This window comes from Polypterus senegalus, chromosome 10, assembly GCF_016835505.1.
Source record: "Polypterus senegalus isolate Bchr_013 chromosome 10, ASM1683550v1, whole genome shotgun sequence".
Taxonomy (NCBI): Eukaryota; Metazoa; Chordata; class Cladistia; order Polypteriformes; family Polypteridae; genus Polypterus; species Polypterus senegalus.
In genome coordinates, this window is record NC_053163.1 from 125,689,225 (window position 1) to 125,709,268 (window position 20,044).

Below are 20,044 nucleotides of genomic sequence, written 5' to 3' on the forward strand. Positions count from 1 at the left end.
GTTGTTGACCATTTTGCTTCCCTTCATGGGCACCATTTATCCATCTCCTAATGGCTACTTCCTGAAAGATAATGCAGCATGTCACAAAGCAAAAGCCGTCACAAACATGAGAGTGAGTTCAGTGTTCTTCAGAGGTCTCCCCAGTCACCAAATCCAAATCCAAAAGAACCCCTCTGGGATGAGGTAGGAAAGACGATTTGCAGTATGAATGTGCAGCTGACAAATCTGCAGAAATTGCATGATGCAATCATGTTAACATGGACCAGAATCTCAAATTAATGTTTCCAATGTCTTGTGGAATCCATGCCATGAAGAAGTGAGGCTGTTTTGAGAGCAAAAGGAGACCCTATAACCAGTATTAGTATAGTGGTCGTAAGGATTTGATCAGTGAGCGTTGTAAGAAAAGAAGCAAAGATAGAAAACGGTTTGGTGGTGCATCAATGACCCCATATAATGTAAATAAATAAAAACAACATGATCCTTTTTACAAAGGTGAAAAGCTGTCTTTTCAGACAGGAGTCCAATATAGAACTGATTTCAAATAGCCAAATCTTCAATCATATGAATTCCAGGCAGGAAGGGGAGGTTTCCAGGAGAGCAAACCACAGAAGTGCCATCAGAAATAGAATGGCTGTCAGTCTTCCATTCTGCAGAGGGAGGAAGGGAGAAGGTATTAGAACACAGCGCCAACCCCTGCTTCGGCGGGTTATTACAATCACCAGAGCCCTTAAGATGCCTCCCAAACGCATGTGCGTGACAGCATATATAGCACTTTATGATGCTGCTAAGAAATGAAACACAGTACTAGCTATATACAATGATTTGCAGTAGACATTAAAATAAAAGTTTACTTTAGGCAGATGGCCTGGCATCGTCTCCAGGGTTGTTTTTTTTTTTTTTGCTTATCCAGCCCTACCAGGATCAGTTCTGCCTCCATGTGTCCATGGATGATAAAATAAGCAGATTCAGAAAATGGGTGGATGAATGGTTGTATCTTTTGAAATAATAAAAAGTGTTCCTTTGATATTTTTTTTAGAGCATCAGGAACTGTTTACACTGCAATAGATATCGCCACCGGACAAGAGGTAAGTGGCGTTTTGTTAATTTCTAGTGGACTTTACTGTTGCGTTACTATTATGTTGAGAAGTTATTATGTAAAGCTTGTTTTGTTTTTATGCAGTCAGCTGTAATCATATATATTCTATATTTTTGTGCTACTGGGGGTTGATTGAGGTTCAGGGATTGACAAATATCGAGAAGTACTTTAAAGATGGAGAAGGCCATACTGGTGAATAGAGAATCCCTCCACAAGCTACCTTATTGGTTGACAGGGATCATCAGGGGGTGAATATGGCCTGTAAATGCAAAAGGTGGAATTAAAGGCAAACCTCGAGGGGCACCACATAAAGAGGGATGTCAGGAGGAACTGGCAGGCCACTAATTCAAGATCACAAAATGAAATCTGGGAAACATTAAATAGTAATATAGGGACTACAATTTATATAAGGGGGGCAGCTGTATTAGTTTGGATGTTGTGGCACGTTGGAGGGCGTTTTAAACCGCATACCTCAAACACAACAGAATAAGGCACACGTTCTAGTCCCAAAGGCTCGTTTTTTAGCACAGTACCTTACACACAGGCCAAAAAATTGCTGACAATATACAAAATCAGCGATAATTCCCTCTGCTTCTGTCCTTCCTCCTTTTCCTACCATCTCATGTTTTCCTCCTCCACATCCAACTCACCCAGCTCAAGTGGAGAGGCTTGCTTTTACTCTGGACTCAGGAGTATTTCTGGACCATCAGTATTGCACTTCCAGGTTAGGCGACACATCCACGTGACATGGGAACCTCCTCCTAACATCTCCCTCCAGCAGTACCCAAGAGCCCCAAAAGGGATGCCTGTCAGAACTACAACTGCTGTGTAGCCCTGCAGGTGTCCAAAGAGATCCTCTGTACTGGTGGATCACTCTCCTATTGTCCTTCCATTATACTGGCCTGCCAGCTCTGATGCCAGCCCATCTCTCCCATTTATGACTTTGCAAGTCCTCTTTGTATCTTGCAATGAATTCCAGAGAGAACAACATTTATTTATATAGCACATTTTCATACAAAAAGTAGCTCAAAGTGCTTTACATAATGAAGAAAAGAAAAATAAAAGACAAAATAAGAAATTTAAATCGACAGTATTAGTTAACATAGAAAAGGAGAAAGGTCCGATGGCCAGGGTGGACAGAAAAAAAAAAAACCCAGACGGCTGGAGAAAAAAATTAAATCTGCATCTGGGCATTCTACCTAACATAAATGAAATAGTCCTCTTTGTAGTTAGGGTTCTCATGGAGTCACTTGATGTAGATGGTCATAGAGACTTCTGGCTTTTAATCCATCCATCATTGTTGGAGCATCACCACCACCAAAAGGACACCGGAAAAGGAAACAGAAGAGAGAGTAGGGGTTAGTACAGAAGTCATCTGGACATGTCTGCCTCAGGCCAGTTGATAGCTAAGTCTGGAATGTGAATGTCTGAAGGTTGAAAGCTCATCTCTCAAGAAGGGAATGTAGTCAAATTATAAAGTGAAAGAAAGAGAAAGGCAGAGAGAACACGTGTGCCATTTGATAGTGAGCACAACCTCAAGGCACTGTGCACATACAGAGAGTTGTTACAAATGTATACAGTGTTGTAGAAAACATGTTGGATACTATAAGTGACTTCTTCTGGGTCACACAGTAAGTCAGTCTTGGGGACTGAAGCGGAAGCTGTCATGGAGATGACATCCTGACTGATTCAATGCAGAAATCTCCCATGTCGAGACTCCCTTTGTTTCTAAGGACTCATCTTTCAGGAGCAGAATAGCAGCCATACAACCTGCACTTCAGAACAGCTAAGCATGTGTGGACCTGACCAGTACTTGGATAGTAGACCATCTACCAAAGCTTGAGTTGCTACTGGAACAAATGTTGGTGAGGCCATCAGGGGACGCTCACCTTTAGGTCTGTATGTGGATACCAATGCCCCAGTGCAGTGACAGGGACGCTGTGCTATAAAAATGGATGAGATGTAAAACCAAGATCCTGACTCTCTGTGGTCATAAATGATCACAAAGAGCTGGATGTTTCATGATGTCCTGGCTAAATTCCCACCATGGCCTGGTCATTCTGGCCCCTAATTATCTCTTGTCTTGAACTGACCGTATCTCTCACCCCTTTACCATCTAGTAACTAATGTGTGGTGAGAGTACTGCAGCAAGAATGACATTGCATCATCAAGGTGGACGCTGCACATTGGTGGTGCCTGTCTATGTAAAGTGCTTTGAGTAGGTTAGAAAAGTGCTATATACACGTATTTAATTATTATTATTAATGGAAAATGTCAAAACAGCTTCACAAAAAATTTGCCAATGTTAACATAAGTGAAGCGCTCATAAGAGACTTTGATACTAAAGTCCAAGATTTGCTTGAATGTTTTCACAAAAAAGGACATAACTTGAAATCTATTATTGTGTTTTGCAAGATAAGTCACAAGAAAACCTGAAAATTGGATGACCCTTGGTATGGGGGGAGTACACTCCAGTTAAACATTTATGTGGAGTGTGACAGATAGGGGGCAGTATCGCTCCCTTGAACCCCTGTCCAATACGCCAGACACCAGACGAAAGTCCAAAAGTAGATTTTATTCATACAGTACCGTGCACAAAGCACCCTCTCCTCCACAATACTCATTAATCAAAACCAATACAATACTCAGTAATCAATCCTCCACCACTCCCAAACGCGTTGCCCTCCTACCACCCAACTCAGCTTGCCGTCTGGGAGCTCCCACAGTCCTTTTATATTCCCTGACCCGGAAGTGTTCCCAATCCCCAGTCCATGTGATTCTTTATCACTTCCGGGTCAGGTACAAGTCCTTTTCTTTACCCCGGAAGTACATCACTTCTGCCGTCGCTCTGCCTATGACGCACTTCCTGGTTATAGGGCACATATGACTCTTGGCCCCTCCCTGCAGCTCCCTCTTGTGGCCCCTCTGGTATCCAGCAGGGTTGTGGATAAAAACTTCATTGTCCATGATTCCCTGCTGGTCTTCGGGGCACCTCCATACTGCAGGGAGGGCTCCATCTGGGGGCCTGGGGATATTGGTCGGGATGGCAAGCCGGCCATAGACCACAGGAGGTATATGACAAAATAATAAAATCTGTAAATGTGCATGGGCATAGTGAGAGGGAGGGTGTAAACAAGCAGAAAAGTCTTTGGATGTCGATGATAGGGGGCCATTTGAGGTGGGACCTGGGAAAACTGATGAGCAAAACCCTTGAACTTGACTTGAACAAGACACATTTGACAAAATTAACTTGTGGGTTTGAAATATGTGAAGGATTTTTATGTGAATTCTAAAAATGGCAACATTTTACAGAAAATGAAATATTAAAATTGATATTTTGTTAGCTTCTACTGGATCTCACCATTTACTTGAAACTATTGCAGCCTATTCTCTAATTTAGAAATGTGTTCAGTGTTTTAGGATGACTCTGATAGCACAAAGTGAGAAAGAACTGAATGAGGTAGATCGTTTTTGAGCAGTGTCCTAACACTAAAATGGTGTTTAACCACATCTTTAACCATAATAAGAATAAAAAAGTGAATCTGGAAAAGGAGTGAGTGAAACGTTTTAATGTCAATTTGATTTCAGGTGGCTATAAAACAGATGAACCTCCAACAACAGCCGAAGAAAGAGCTGATAATTAATGAAATTCTTGTGATGAGGGAAAATAAAAACCCAAACATCGTCAACTATTTAGACAGGTAAGATGTTGTTATTGGAGTATGGTTTTAACTGCAGAGTCACACTTTTCATTGCATTATTAGCCTCTTCAGTCTTCCCCGTTCTTTCAAAGGCTTTCCATTCACACAAGTACATCTTTACTTATTTGGCTGACGCCTTTATCCAAGGCAACTTACAAAATTTATGATAAAATTGGTTATATTTTTTTTTTGGAGCACAGGCAGGTCAGGTTACATGCTCAGGGTCACACAGACCCAGAACAGGGTTTGAAGTCCAAAGCCTTAACCATTACATCACACCATATATATACTGTATATGTGCCTGTCATGCCCTTGAATGTTTTCATATTTTACTGTTATACAACATTGAATACCAATGGATTTAATTAATCTCTTTTGATGTTGATCAACAGAAAAAAAGCTCTTTTCAATTTTCAGATCTCTGCTAAGTTATCTAAATCTGGGGTGTCCCAACTCCGGTCCTGAAGGGCCACAGTGGCTGCAGGTTTTCATTCTAACCATCTTCTTAATTAGTGAGCTGTTTTTGCTGCTGGTTAACTTCTTTTGCCTTAGTTTTAATTGACATGACTCAGGCCCCTTAGGTGTTTCTTTTTCCTTAATGAGCAGCCACACAATAATGAAAGACAAAACAAGCTGCCAAATGACCACCTAACCGAAAGGTGAAGGCCTCAGATATGTTGGTCTGCAGGTCACCAAAACATCTTGACAGTGGTCTTAGAAAATCAGCCGCAACAAGTTATGGTATTCAATAACGGCTTTAATTAACAGCAAGTATTGGCTTCTCATTAAGAAACTGGTTGGAGTGAAATTGGCTGGAGTTTGACATTCTAATTTAGCTGGTCATCTGTTAGCTCGTTTCACATCTCATTTCAGTTTGGATTCCATTTAATGAAGAAACAAATCAATTCAGTGGACTGGATCCTTAAAAACAGGGCTATTAAAATGAAGGGAAAAGGAGTTAATTAACAGTGAAAACTTCTCATTGATTAGGAAAAGGATTAGAATGAAAACCTGCAGCCACTGCACCCCACCAGTGTTGGACATGCCTGGTCTTAATTAATTACAAATATAAAGCACAAAACAATTGATTGCATAGGTATAAATAATCTCTGGTATAGAAAGTTGGCCGTAGAAGTGCCATAATTGGCTCAGTGGAGGTCTACTTATCTGGAAGGTCCAGCTTGTGGTGAGTCAGTATGGTGGCTTAATATACACAATGAAGAGAAAGGAACACTTAAAGCAACTGTGAAAAGTCAGGATGGAGACATGAAAATATCCAAGTCACTGAATATCCCTTGGAGTTCAGTTAAATCCGTCATTAAAAATGAAAAGATAATGGCATGTCTATAAATCTGCTACAGTAGGTCATCCACAAAAACAGTAATCAAGCAAGAGAAAGACAAGTGAGGGAGACCACCCAGAGAGTGAGGAGAACTCTAAAGGAGTTACAAGCTGCAGCGGCTCAGACTAGAGAGACTGTGCATACAACAACTGTTGCCTGTGTGGTTCACCAGTCATAGCATCATGGGAGTGCGGCAAAGAGAATACCACTGTTAAAAAAATGGGCAGAGACTGACAGAAGGCACATGCAGGTCCATGAAGTCAGCATAAGGAAGGATCTATGGTCTGATGAGACCAAATGTGAGCTTTTTGGTCTTCAACTAAATGTCATATTTGGATATGCAAAGAACTGTAGAATATCTAAAACGCACCAACCCCACCTTGAGACATTGGTGATGGTAACCTGACCCTGTGGCAATACTGATTTGCAGAAGGCCCTGGAAGGCTTTTGAAGATAAAACGAATGCAGCAGAAACCAAAGAAGGAGAAAATATGATACAGTCTACAAGAAAGATTTGTTTTCCCTTAAGACAATAACCTCAGACATAAAGCCAAGCTACACAGGAATAGCTTCTCATCCCAATTTGGAATTTATGGCCGGACTTAGTAAAGGCTGTCCACTCAGGCTTCTCAATCAGCCTGACAGAGCCTGAGCAGTTTTGCAAGGAAGATTTGGGGAAAATGGCAGTGTCCAGAAGTGCAAAGTTGATAGAGACCTGAGCACACAGATTTCAAGGCTGACGTAGCAGCAAGAGGTGTGTCTACTAAATACCGGCTTGAAGTTGGAGAATACTTCAGCTATCAACTAATGCTGACCATATTTCAGAAGTCTCTTCTCACTTTGCCATTAGAGCATCGTTCTCTGTTGATCAGCGTCAAAAAAGCCAAATTAAATCCTTGGTGATTCAGTGTTCTATGACAAGAAAATGTCAAAACTTCCATGAGGATGAATACTTTTAATAGGCCCAATATATAATATAAATCTGTGGGATGAAGGAGCATGGTATTTTTCTGTTTCTCTCCTTTTATCTGTCCGATTTTCCCCAACATGCCATATGAAGTTTAAATTAGTTAGTCCTGAATGAGGGAGTGTCTGTGTTTTCATGATAGGTCAGTGGTCCATCCAAGTCTGATTCCTGTTTTGGTTCCCAGTGACTATAAACTAGATTGACCATGATTCATAATGGAGGGTAGATTACTGAGTGTAAAAAACCCAAACGCCTACTCTTGCACTCTCAATAGGGGAATTTAGTGTTGTAAAACTGGATTTGAACCTGAAGAAATTTCTGTGCAGAACATTTCCACAAACCTGGTGAAAGCATTACATTCACAATGAAGCTGTCCTTGTCAAATCACCGAGTAAGTGTATCCCCCTACAATTAAAAATGAACCCAATGTCGAGTCTACACATGCCAGAACAGATTACCGCTTTTCATTTTGAACATATTGATAGATAAGTCACTACTGTTTGTGTCCTTTGATCTATTTGGCAGCTACCTGGTTGGAGACGAGCTTTGGGTAGTTATGGAGTACCTAGCAGGGGGCTCACTCACTGATGTGGTAACGGAGACATGCATGGACGAAGGACAGATTGCAGCAGTCTGCAGAGAGGTAAAAATACATTTCTTCTTAAAGATTTTGGAATGGGCATGGTACCATCTTTAAAAATGAAGAGCTTTTACCTCACACCCAGGTTAATAAAAGTTGAGATTTAAAAAAAGGAAAAAAAAAGAGAAGCCTGTGCTACTGGCTTTCCTAAACAGATGTCCAATTCCATAATTACATGGAAGAAAGGATTGTTAAACAAAAGACATGTCCCTCATCTCTCACTCCTCTTTTGGATTCTCTTTCTTTACTTAAGAAGAATTATAATTCCTCCTCAGACTTTGTGTTTATTATCAATCTTATACCACATCTTGGAGTTTATGAAGGATTATCACCAACCTGGGGAGACCCTGACAGTGTTACTATTTGGATGCTGTTATTCCCCTCTAAGTGTATTCTGTATGTCTTGATAAATGGCCTCCTTCAGAGTCCCAAAAAGTGTGGCCAATACAGCTTTTCATATCGTATATACTGTATATATCAATGGCCCATTCTTCTGACGATGACTTCTGCCACTAGTACATTGCATTATTAATACAATTACTGTTTAAATCCAAACTTGCCTTTCATTTGTCATACAAAGGTTGGTTTCCATCCTCAAGTGTCCACTTTCTGGCATTTCCAGTTTCCTTGTGTTCAAGATTTCTGGTTTCTGATAACTCCAACTCTTTGAATCCTGTGAACTCTGCGTAAAGTGAGGGATGGCATTGTGATATATCACAACAAAATCTACTGATTGGTAAAGAGACAGTATGATTTTTATCAGAAAACCAGGAGATATGAGAAGTCAAAAAACTAGCCGAGGTCAAAACCAAAAAGACACCAGATCTATCAACAATACCAAAATGAGAACAAGATCAAGCGCATAGGACTTGATATTACAATCCCAATATTGGGTACTTTCTTGATGACTTGAATGAGAATAGGATAATTGTTTCATTGGGGTCATCAGGTGTTTCGTTGATATGACACCTCCATAGGGCTCAATAGCAACACCTGGTGTCCCAGGTGCGGTCCCCTCCATTTTTAGACCCTTCCTTGTCATTTTCAGCTCAGTTTGGATTCTTTCTCCACAGCCAAATCCAGTTACTGCTTCATGTGGCAGCTAGTGACTTGATGGCTTGTTTGAAGGCCTTTCCTCGTACTCCCATCTCCTTCAGAAGCCTTGTTGTTGACGTGGCTACAAACCCTCTACAGCCTACCTCTACTGGGACCTTTTGGGTACGCCATCCGTGTTGTTCTGCCTCAGCTGCTATGTTTGCATACCTAAGAATTTTGCATTCAAATGCATCATCAACTGCTGTGTCCTATGGTACAGTTAACAACATTAAAACAAGAACTTCTGCAAGGTTGACCCCAAGATCAGGTCTGGCCTAAGACTGGATGTAGCCTAATTATTTCTGACAGAAAATTGAGCTTCTCGTTTACATCAACCTACATCTTCCAATCCCAGGCAGTCCCCAGCAGAATCGGGTCCTTTCTTGTAGACAGTTTCACTGGAGGTTGTCCTGGTGTTACAAAGGGGATGGTGTTTACAAATCTGGTGATCGGGGGAGAGAGGGCATTGGTGGAAGATCACCTTGCTTTCAGGGTAATTGCCAGTTGTTGTAGAACTTGGTTGTGCCTCCAGGTTTAGAGGTCTATATAAAAGGTCAGGAAGAAAAGCAACGCATTCAAGAACTAGGAATTAAAAAGTAAAGGTCTAGAAAATCATAAAAGAAGGGGGGTGTACTAACTGCAGTCAATTCAGAAAATGGGAGTGATGTCAAGGGAAAGCGAGGGTCAAGACCAAAAGTCAAAACAGAGAATGTCAGATCATAAACCAAAAATCAGAGACAAAAGGCAGAGCTTTGTTTTAATAACCAATAATCAAAATATCAAGTAAAGAGAGTCATTAGGTTTGGTCCAATCTTTGATAGAGGTGACTGTTTTGGGGGAATCTTTATACCAGTGCACCGATGACATCACAACTAGTGCAGCCCTAGTGCATCAAGGGAGAATCTCCACAGAAACAGTTGACACAAATGCCACAAAATGTGGGCACCCATTGTCAAAGCAAATTGGAGTCAGAAAATAAAATAAAAATAACCTTCAAAATAGAAGCTCTAAGTAATATTTACATTTATTAAATGTATTTCATAAATTGTTTTGAGGGCGGCATGTGGTGCAGTGGTAGTGCTGCTGCCTCGCAGTAAAGAGACCTGGGTTTGCTTCCCGGTTCCTCCCTGCATGGAGTTTGCATGTTATCCCCGTGTCTGCGTGGGTTTCCTCCATGTGCTCCTCCCACAGTCCAAAGACATGCAGGTTAGGTGGATTGGCGATCCTAAATTGTCCCTAGTGTGGGTGTGTGCCCTGAGGTGGGTTGGCGCCCTGCCCGGGATTGGTTCCTGCCTTGCACCCTGTAGTTAGGATATAGCGGGTTGGATAATGAATGGATGGATGGATAAAATATCAGTTACCCACTGACTTAAAAGAGGAGAGTTAGGATTCTTCCAGTTTAGCAAAATAAATCTGCCTGCCAACAGTGTAGTAAAGGCAATCACAGTTTGTTTGTCCTTCTGCACTTTAAGCCCATCTGGAAAAACACCAAACACAGCTGTTAATGGGTTAGGAGGGATTGTGACACCAAGGCTGTCTGAAAGGCACTTAAAATTTTTTTTCCAGAATGATGTTAACTTGGTGCAGGCCCAAAACACGTGACACAGTGAGGCCGGAGCTTGATTGCAATGTTCACAGGTTGGATCTTGCCCTGGAAACATTTTGGATAATTTTAAGTGAGACTGATGTGCTCAATATATAATTTTGAGTTGAATAACTATATGCATTGCGCATATGGAGCTTGAATGAATTCACTGCATTGCTACCTTCCACTCCTTTTCTGATATGTTGAGTGAGAGATCCTTTTCCCATTGTCCTCTTGGATCTTTGAAAGGGAGGAACTGTAAAATATTTTTATATATTGCAGAAATGCTGTCTGAGTCCTCAAGACTGAGCAATATTTGTTCCAGCATAGAGGAAGGTGGGAGATGGGGAAAATCGGGCAGGTTCTGTTTGACAAAGTTTCTGAAGATAGATATGTCTTTGAAGATAGCGAAAGAAATTTATTGCTGGAAATTTAAATTTGGAATGTAATTGTTCATAGGATGCAAAAATGTTTTCTATATAAAGATCTCTAAACAATTCAATCCCAAATGTTTTCCAGATATAAAAAACTGCATATGTTTGCGAGGGTTGAAAAAGGTGGTTCTCATGCCACAGATAAAAGATTCTCCATCTTAAAATACTTTCTACATTAATTCCATATTCTGAGTGAGTGAAGCACAATTGGGTTATTAGTATATTGCCGATAACTTGCATTTATTGGGGCACAAAGCAGGGAATATAAAGAAGTACTGCAGGATTTTATTTCTATTGCGGACCAAGCCTGTGTATGTTCATCTATTTGTGTCCAGGTTTTTATAGCTTGTATGTTTGCTGCCCAGTAATAAAACTGAAAGTTAGGTAGAGCCATGCCACCTTCTGCCTTAGGTCTTTGTTATGGTCGCTCTTTGAATACGTGGATGTTTGTTCCAAATAAATGAGGTTATGGTTGAATCTAATTGCTTAAAGAATGATTTATTGATGTATATTGGAATGTTTTGAAATAAAAAATAAGCTTAGGAAGGATATTCATCTTAACAACATTAATTCTTCCAGCTAGAGTGAGATGGAGGGTTGACCATCTATGCAAGTCTTGCTTAATTTTTTCCATGCAGACGGCGAAATTTTGTTGATAAAGAGCTTTATGTTTACTTGTGATATTTACCCGTAGGTATTTAAACTGATCGGCAATAATAAAAGAGAAGCTGTCCAATCTAATATTGTATGCTTGAGAATTCACTGGAAAGAGCACACCTTTATTCAAATTAATTCTGAGGCCAGAGATCTTTTGAAATTCTATAAGTGCTGCAAGGCACAGTATTTTGTGGGTCTGATATATGCAAAACCATATCATCCGTATATATATAGAAATTTTCGGTTCCAGACCTTCTCTGATAATCCCCTTTATCTGATAAGCATTTCGACAATGAACTGCCAGTGGTTCAATGGCGATTGCAAATAGCAGTGGTGACAAGGGGCATCCTTGTCTTTTACCATGGTCTACATGTAGTTTAAAGTAGTCTGAGCAAATGTTAATACAAACTGAGGCTTCTGGATTGGTATACAGTAGTTTGATCCATGCATAAATATTCGGGCCAAACCCAAATTTCTCTAATGTAGTGAAAAGGTAGTTTCATTCAATCATATCAAATGCTTTTTCTGCATCCAACGATAATAATAACTCCAGGGTGTTTGACTTTGTAGGTGAATATATTACATTAAACAGGTGTCGGAGATTGGAAGCTAAGTGTCAGCCTTTAATAAATCCAGTTTGATCTTGTGATATTACCGAAGGCAGCACTTTCTCCATCCTTCTAGGTAGGACTTTGGAGAGTATCTTAACATCATTATTCAGAAGTGAAATTGGCTTGTATGATGCACATTGTAAAAAGTCCTTGTTTTGTTTAGGAAAGACGGTGATTAATGCTTGACGAAGAGTTTGAGGTAGAATTTGATTGTCTCTAGCTTCTGTAAATGTTGCTTTTAAGAGGGGAGCTAGCTGAGTGGATAATTTCTTACAAAATTCGACAAGGTAGCCATCAGGGCCTGCTGCTTTCCCGCTATGAAGTGACTTTATAGCATCTAGTAATTCTGATAGCACCAGAGGTTTATCCAGTTCCTCTGCAATAAAAGTATCTATTTTTGGTATCTATAATGTATCCAGAAATGCATTAGATTGTGTTTTGTCTTCTTTGAACTCAGTAGAATATAAGGATTTATAGTTGTCTCTAAATGTGTGCATTATATTTTTATGGTCAATGATTTTATCTCCGTTCGTGTCGGTGATTGCTGGCATTGTATTGAGAACTTCTTGCTTGTGGATTTGTTGAGCTAAGAGCTTATTAGCTTTCTCTCCATGTTCATAGTAATGATGTCTTGATTTAAAAATGAGTTTCTTTGGTTGTTAAGAGGTTGAGCTCTGAATGTAGAGCCTGTCTTTTCCTATGAAGAGCTTCACTTAGACACCTGGCATGTTCTTGATCTATTCTAGTAATTTCGCTGGTTAGCTCTGATACCTTATTGGTTTCTAATTTATTTCTGTGGGAAAGATATTAAATAATCTGTCCTCTTAAGAAGGCCTTTAGAGTTTCCCAGAGTATTCCTGCAGAGACCTCTGAGGATATATTTGTCTAGAAAGAAACTGAATTGTTCTGATATAAATTCTGTACAGTTCTCATCTGCTAATAGAAGTGGGTTAATTTGGTTTTTTAATCAAGAAAAAAAGTTTGCCAATGCTGTTTTAAATGACACAAAAACACAGATAAAGATTTGGGATACCACCTTGGTAGCCCCATATAATTTGACAGTTGTGAAGAATTAACTTGCAGTTAGTTGCAGTGATGTCTTTACAGACACAAATCCAAATAGAACAGAAGTAAGTAACTGGTTTGCGAGTTTATGAAGGAAGATGGTAGGAATGGCTGGGCTCAGGAAGACAGACCTCAGTGATGGTAGGGTCATCATTCATCTGGTCTGCAGAGGGAGGAAGAGAGAAAGGATCAGAAAGCAGTACCAACCCTTCGCTCGGTGGGCAATTACATTTACTAAAGCCCATATGCTGTCCTCCATGCACACGCACGTGACAGTTGTATTCACTAAAAAGAAATATTAATGCAGAAATCATGTCAGTTATGAAAATCTGACATGACTTGACAGTTTGAGCCACACGATTTGCTTCAGTCATGCCATCTTGCTGTGCTTACATCTGCTCTCTGTTACAAATTGCTATGTCGTGTTAAATTTTTTTTCTGACACAGTTTAAGTGCTAAAACAAGGCTGGCTTGATTGCTTTAATTTCCATAACAGCAGGGGACATCTTTTTAGACAATCACTTTGGTGGACAGTTATCATCCACACTTTGTGTTTATTGTGAAATTGCAGGTTTTCTATTTTATTTTTTGTTGTTTCTTTTTTTATAGCTGAGTGTAGCCTAGCAGCTCAGATAACGTATTGTCAATTAGAACGATAACGATTCTGTCCCCTGCTTATTGCTATCTTCAGCTCTTCACTTAACCTGCCAGGGTTTACAGTGAAATACGGGAATGTAATGTGGACTTGGGATTTACAAACTGCTTTACAGAGACATTAACTATCATATTTAATACTTTTTTGCACGTCAGCAAAGTGTATCCTTTTAAAAGTGTTGTACTTATTATATTATTTATAGGCTGAAATTGTTAGTTATTTTTGTTCCCAAGTAATAAAAGTTCTATTATGAGCACGGCATTAATGAATGCTTACTGTATAGCATATCTTCTCCACATCCATTACTAAAATGTGGCAAATATCATCATGTTTAATACAGTACAGCAGAAGATGTTTATATTTCTTGTGAAAAAAATAGAAAAAGTGATGCCTGCCACTAAATAACAGAATCTACAGTGGCTATGATATATATCCACACATTTTGTTTTGTTGTGCAAACGTATAAATTTAACAGGATTTTGTGATAAAACATATACTGTATATATTTATAAAGAGGAGAAAAGTTTGTGGACCAGCTGGTACCATATTTAATGCTGGAAAACTAACCTCAACAAACATTTAAGAATGATCATGCATGTCCTATCCCTGTGATGCCTCATTCCTCAGGTGTCTTTATCTGTTTTTAATTCATGAAAATCCCTGGTCCATATTTGAATTGTGAATGTGATCAACGAGACCTTGCATATGTTCCTTTCTAAGTTTTGCTTGATTCAATTTAATAAAGAATAGACGTATAAATCTGACTTTTATATACGCATTAATAATGTAATGTTACAATAGATGTTGAGATGGCAGAAGTGGGTTAAATACATTGGATCATATCTCTAACTTTGACCTTAAATATCGTGTGGGTATTATTCATTTATCTAATTTTGTGTGTTTCATATTATACAACCATCCTGTTTCGCCATCGAGGAAAAACAAAGGAAAGAGTAAAGGATCATTTAACTCTTTCGATTCTATGTTGCATCGCTTTTCTGTGATCATAAATATACACCTGGCCAAATTGTGGTTTTTTTAAAATTGAATTTGTCGTAACTTTAATTGTTATGGAACCATAGATTCTAAGTTGAAAAAATGTCATGGCCAAAGTCTCGTCTCACAGGACTTGAAAAAATCTCTTCAAAAAAGTCTTGTCTCGTATATATATAGGGGTTTCTGAACACTTTTAGCCCCCCCCAATGGGTCAACACACCGAAGCACAACTGCCGCTTCTGTAGAAGACTGCTTGTCAGTTGCAGAGGCAACCGCAGGTTCGCAGCACAGCAGCATTGGAAACAACTACAAGCTGATCGAGATTGCCTGTTGCAAATGGGTGATCCAGGAAATAGTATTACTTGGCCACTGACCTGACCCCGACTATGCCTTTTTGCTCTGTCTGTGTATAGGAGAAAGGTAGCTCCCACTGTAATAAATAACCCTGCTATTCCTGTTTCAAGTTGAATAAAAGCTGGCTTTGCCAAAGTACTGAGACTCAGCCTTGTGTTTTTGGGGTGGAAGACAGGGGCTCATGCGTCACTATATATATATATATATTGTGGAGGATTGCCGGCTTTCCATGCCGGTCCGCACCCCCAGGCCGCCAGGAGGAGCTCTCCCAACAGCAGGATCATGCCCCGAGGTCCAGCAGGGCATTATGGACCTTGTAGTATTTTTACACAACCCTGCTGGATACCTTGGGGGCCATCAGGAGTTGCTGTGGGGGGGCTTATGGGCTCTTTTATGCCCTATGACCCGGGAGTACGTCATGGTCACGTGACAGGAACGAACAACGTGCTCCCGGGTTAAAGAAAAGGACTGATTGCCCTGACCCGGAAGGAGTAAGGAACTATGGACTGTCGGGACAGGAATACCTCCGGGTCAGGGACTATAAAAGGACAGTGCCTCAGTCCAGACACTGAGCTGTGCTGGGAGGTGGAGGAGCAAAGTGTCTGGGCGAGGAGGAGAGAGTGTTGTGTTTATTATAGTGAGTTTATTGTATATGAGTAGTGTGGAGGGTGCTTGGTGCACTGAAGAAAATAATAAAACGTCTTGGACTTTTACCTGGTGTTTGGAGTCATACCTGAGGGTTCAAGGGAGCACTAGCGCCCCCTACTGCCACTATATATATATATATATATATATATATATATATATATATATAGTGGAACATGACCCGGACACAGACAGGCAGACACCCCACACACGTTTATTATACATACTACTATTTACAGTAGTGCTCCACAGTCCCCAAAAGTCCCCAAAGTCCTGGCCACAACACAAATGCCTTCACTCTTCAGGCATTCCTTTTATAGCACCTGGATGTGCTCCAGGTGGGTTCCAGTGTGGCAGAAGTTCTGGCTGTATTTCCGGAAGCACTCCGGGTGTTCCCATTGCTCTTCCCCCTGGTCCTTCAGGGTGTGGCGAAAGTGCAGAGGTCCAGGGCTCCAAAGGCATGGGGGCGCCCCCTGGTGGAAACCTCGGACCCCTACAAGTTTGAGCTTCTAAACTCTGTACCCATGGCCCCCAAAGGAACCAGGGCAGTCGCCCCCACATGGTCTGGGGAAAGTGTAAACCCTCCTCCGGTCTTCCTTGGCATCCCGGCCGGGTCGCCACCCCAGCCATCTTCAACAATATATATATATATATACAGTGGTACCTCGGTATACGTCCTTAATCTTTTCCAGGTCCTTGGACTTATACCAAACAGGACGCATACCAAACAAATTTTTCCCATAAGAAATAATGGAAAAATGATTAATCTGTTCCCATTAAAAAAAATCCTATTGTTATTGGCATATTATACATTTATGGGGTTGTATAAAATTTAAACACTGCTTAATACTAAAATACATACATACAAAAGCAATTAGAAGAAATAAATGAAAATTTAACCTGAGTTTACTTTTTAATAATGTCTTTGTTTTTCACAATAGATAACCTTCATTCTCAGGCATACGGTATGCAGCAGCCATGTCCCGGATACAAATGTCATCTTCATACTTTTCAACAATCAATTCAAATTTATGTGAAAAAACACAAAATCACATTGTGATGATGCAGGTTTGCTGTATGCTCCCATCTGCGGTCCGGGAGCCCTTGAACCCTACACTGTTGGCAATGTTACCGATAAGCTTAGCAGTGAGGCACAACAAAGTACGGGATGGTGAAAAAGTGCAAAGTGCTTTTATTAAAACAATCAACAAAACAAGGCTTCTCAACAGGGGAGTCGCCCCACTTGCAGCTGACCTTCACTCTGCCTACTTCAGCTGTTCAGGTCACCTCTCCGATCTCTTGCTCCGGTAGGCTCCTCCTGACAGCGACTTGGGATCCACAGCGACCTCCTTTCGGTCAATTCCGCTCCATGATCACTCATCGGGAGTGACTACTACTACTATTCCCAGGGTGTCGGCCCAACACCCAGGCTACCTGTTCAGCTGCAGTGGGAGCCTGCCTCTGCGCTCGCGCTTGTTCTCCCTCTCTCTCTCTATCTCCTGCTTCCTCCTTTCTCCTGCAACCTCCCGTCCATTCTTTCTTTCTTTCTTTCTTTCTTTCTTTCTTTCTTTCTTTCTTTCTTTCTTTCTTTCTTTCTTATATATATATATAGTGGAACATGACCCGGACACAGACAGGCAGACACCTTCAGGCAGACAACCTCCCGTCCTTTCTTTCTTTCTTTCTTTCTTTCTTTCTTCCTTTTTCCTCCCCTTCTAGCCAACTCACGCTTCTGTTTATCAAGAGGGCATGGCAGCTGAAATCAGCAGCCCCAGGAACAACCACGAATGCAGATGGGCTGTCACCTGTGCACTTAGGTGAGAAACGCCCACATCGCGAATCGCCCTGAGAACCGCTTCAGCCCAATACTAACCAATACTAACCACTTGCAGAGCCACCACGCCCCCTCACCAAGCCGCGAACGTGGTGATTATTTATTTTAATACTGGCCTTTGCAGGAGCTGGGGACCTGCTATACCACACACATGAAAATTCACAGAGAGTTATAGCGCAGGCTGTTCACTGAATGCTAGCATCTGGCGCACTGACGCTCGTGGGCAGAGGTAAACAAGGGTAGCACGCGAGTCGTATTCCAAACAAAGGTCGCATACCAAGCAAAATTTTTCGTGTCCAAACAGGACGTATACCAAGTTGGACTTATTCCAAAGCAGACATATACCGAGGTACCACTGTGTATATATATATATATATATATATATATATATATATATATATACTGTATATATATATATATACTGTATATATATATACTGTATATATATATATATATATATATATATATATATTCATATCAAAATAGCTGCGTCCACAGACAATAGAGCAGTGATACATTGCATATCGATTGCTACAGTGAAGGATTGCTAACTGTTAGCATATCTCAGTATTTCTGAGTGACTGCTTCCTCACATTGAGTCCTTTTACTTCTTTGCTGTCTAGATAGGTAGGTGGGGGATGCCTGATCTGAATAAGATTTAGCAGATCTGTAATTAATTTTCTTTACCTTATGTTCATTTCAGTGTCTTCAAGCCTTGGACTTTCTGCACTCCAACCAAGTGATCCATCGAGACATCAAAAGTGACAACATACTCCTCGGAATGGATGGATCGGTGAAATTAAGTATGTAAAGCTTCCAAAATGAATACAAAATATTATTATATTACTCTGCTTAATCAGGATAAGTCCCAGCAACACATTAATTGTATTAGGCTAAAAATACTGCAGCAAACAATGGGTTGTATTTGCTCCATTGCAAATCAAAATAATGGCTGAAAGACTCAAAGCAACCTTGGAATATTCAGGTAGTACATACTGTAACTATGAAGGGTTTTGCAGGATGTGGCTCCACAAACATTATTTAATGCATGTCATTTTTCATGCTATAAGTGTTTCATGCTTTCCCCTTGTCAATATATTGTATCCCTCCCATTCCCTTGCTCTTCAACTGTACATGCTTTCCAATGTCTGTCGCTCATCATCCCTTCTTGTGTTCACCTACCTCCTTTTGTAATTTTGAAGGCTCCTGTCAATCAGATGATACTCAGTGACTGAGCTCTTTGTGCTTTTGTTCAATTCTGTATCGTTTTTAGCTTCTTACAATTTCAAACCCTGATTGTGCTTAACGACCACCTTTATTTTTACTCTCTTCTTTTTAAAAAAAAATAATTGTCCATTTTTTAAACCATTCTTCTATTTATGATTTAATTCTTCTTTACTTTCTGATCAAATGCTGACTTGGCCTAACCTTATTACTGTCTTCTTCCTGATAGATAGATAGATAGATAGATAGATAGATAGATAGATAGATAGATAGATAGATAGATAGATAGATAGCACTTTATTTGTCCCCAGGGGAAAATGTGGCTTTTTACAGATGCTCAATAAATGATTCAATCAGTCAATCAATCAATACATAAATATTACAACAAACTATGAGATACACCTTTCTTGAGTCTCCCAAACTCCAGTCTGCCAGACAGAGAGTCGATTATCATGGACACCACAGGCTCATCCACCTGCATATGTCTGAGCTTACCCCTTAACAGGTATGGCTGGATGGCATTGAAGGCACTAGAGAAATCAAAAAAGCCTAATTCTCACAGTGCTGCCTTGTGGAGCAGATATATAATTGTATCTTACACTCCAACCTTTGTCCGATAGCCATACTGCAGTGGTGTCCAAGTGTTCCTTCATAAGAGGACACTTATACTCCAGGACTTGCTTCCTAAAGGTCTTCATGAAGTGTTACATAAGTGCCTCTGGTCTTTAGTCATTAGGTGAAGAGTCACCGGCCTACTTTGGAGCTGAAACAACACAGGATGTTTTCCACAGCAGCAGCAGCAGCATTTTTTGCAGGCTTAGTGACATCCTGAACAGGTGACGGAGTTTGTTACTACAAGAAAAAATGTCACTGAAACACCTTAAATACCATATCTCTGTTTGTGTTCTTGGCCCCTCTTTTGTTTTAACGATCATGTCATTTTTATGACCTCTCCGTGCTTGAAACCTTGCTTGTTTTTGACAACCTCCTTGCTTGCTCCTTTGGTTCCTCTCCATTGCCTATGGTGTATTCTGACCTTGTCAAGGTTTAATTATGTCTTCTTGTACTCTGACTGCCACAAATACATCAATGAACCGCTGTTTAATAAGAAACTCTTATCTGGTGGCACCTCAGTAAATCCTT

At 40.4% G+C, this 20,044-nt stretch overlaps 1 protein-coding gene across 2 annotated transcripts in view; it reads left to right on the plus strand.

Annotated features, from left to right (window-relative positions):
- The window catches only part of LOC120537529 (serine/threonine-protein kinase PAK 3), a 180,099-nt gene that overhangs the window by 143,546 nt on the left and 16,509 nt on the right, over positions 1-20,044 (plus strand). For both annotated transcript variants that reach the window (XM_039766538.1, XM_039766537.1), the window contains 4 exons: positions 1,037-1,085; positions 4,685-4,797; positions 7,632-7,749; positions 18,381-18,480. In XM_039766538.1, the coding sequence (XP_039622472.1) occupies positions 1,037-1,085; positions 4,685-4,797; positions 7,632-7,749; positions 18,381-18,480 (380 nt within the window). The remainder of the gene's footprint in view (positions 1-1,036; positions 1,086-4,684; positions 4,798-7,631; positions 7,750-18,380; positions 18,481-20,044) is intronic.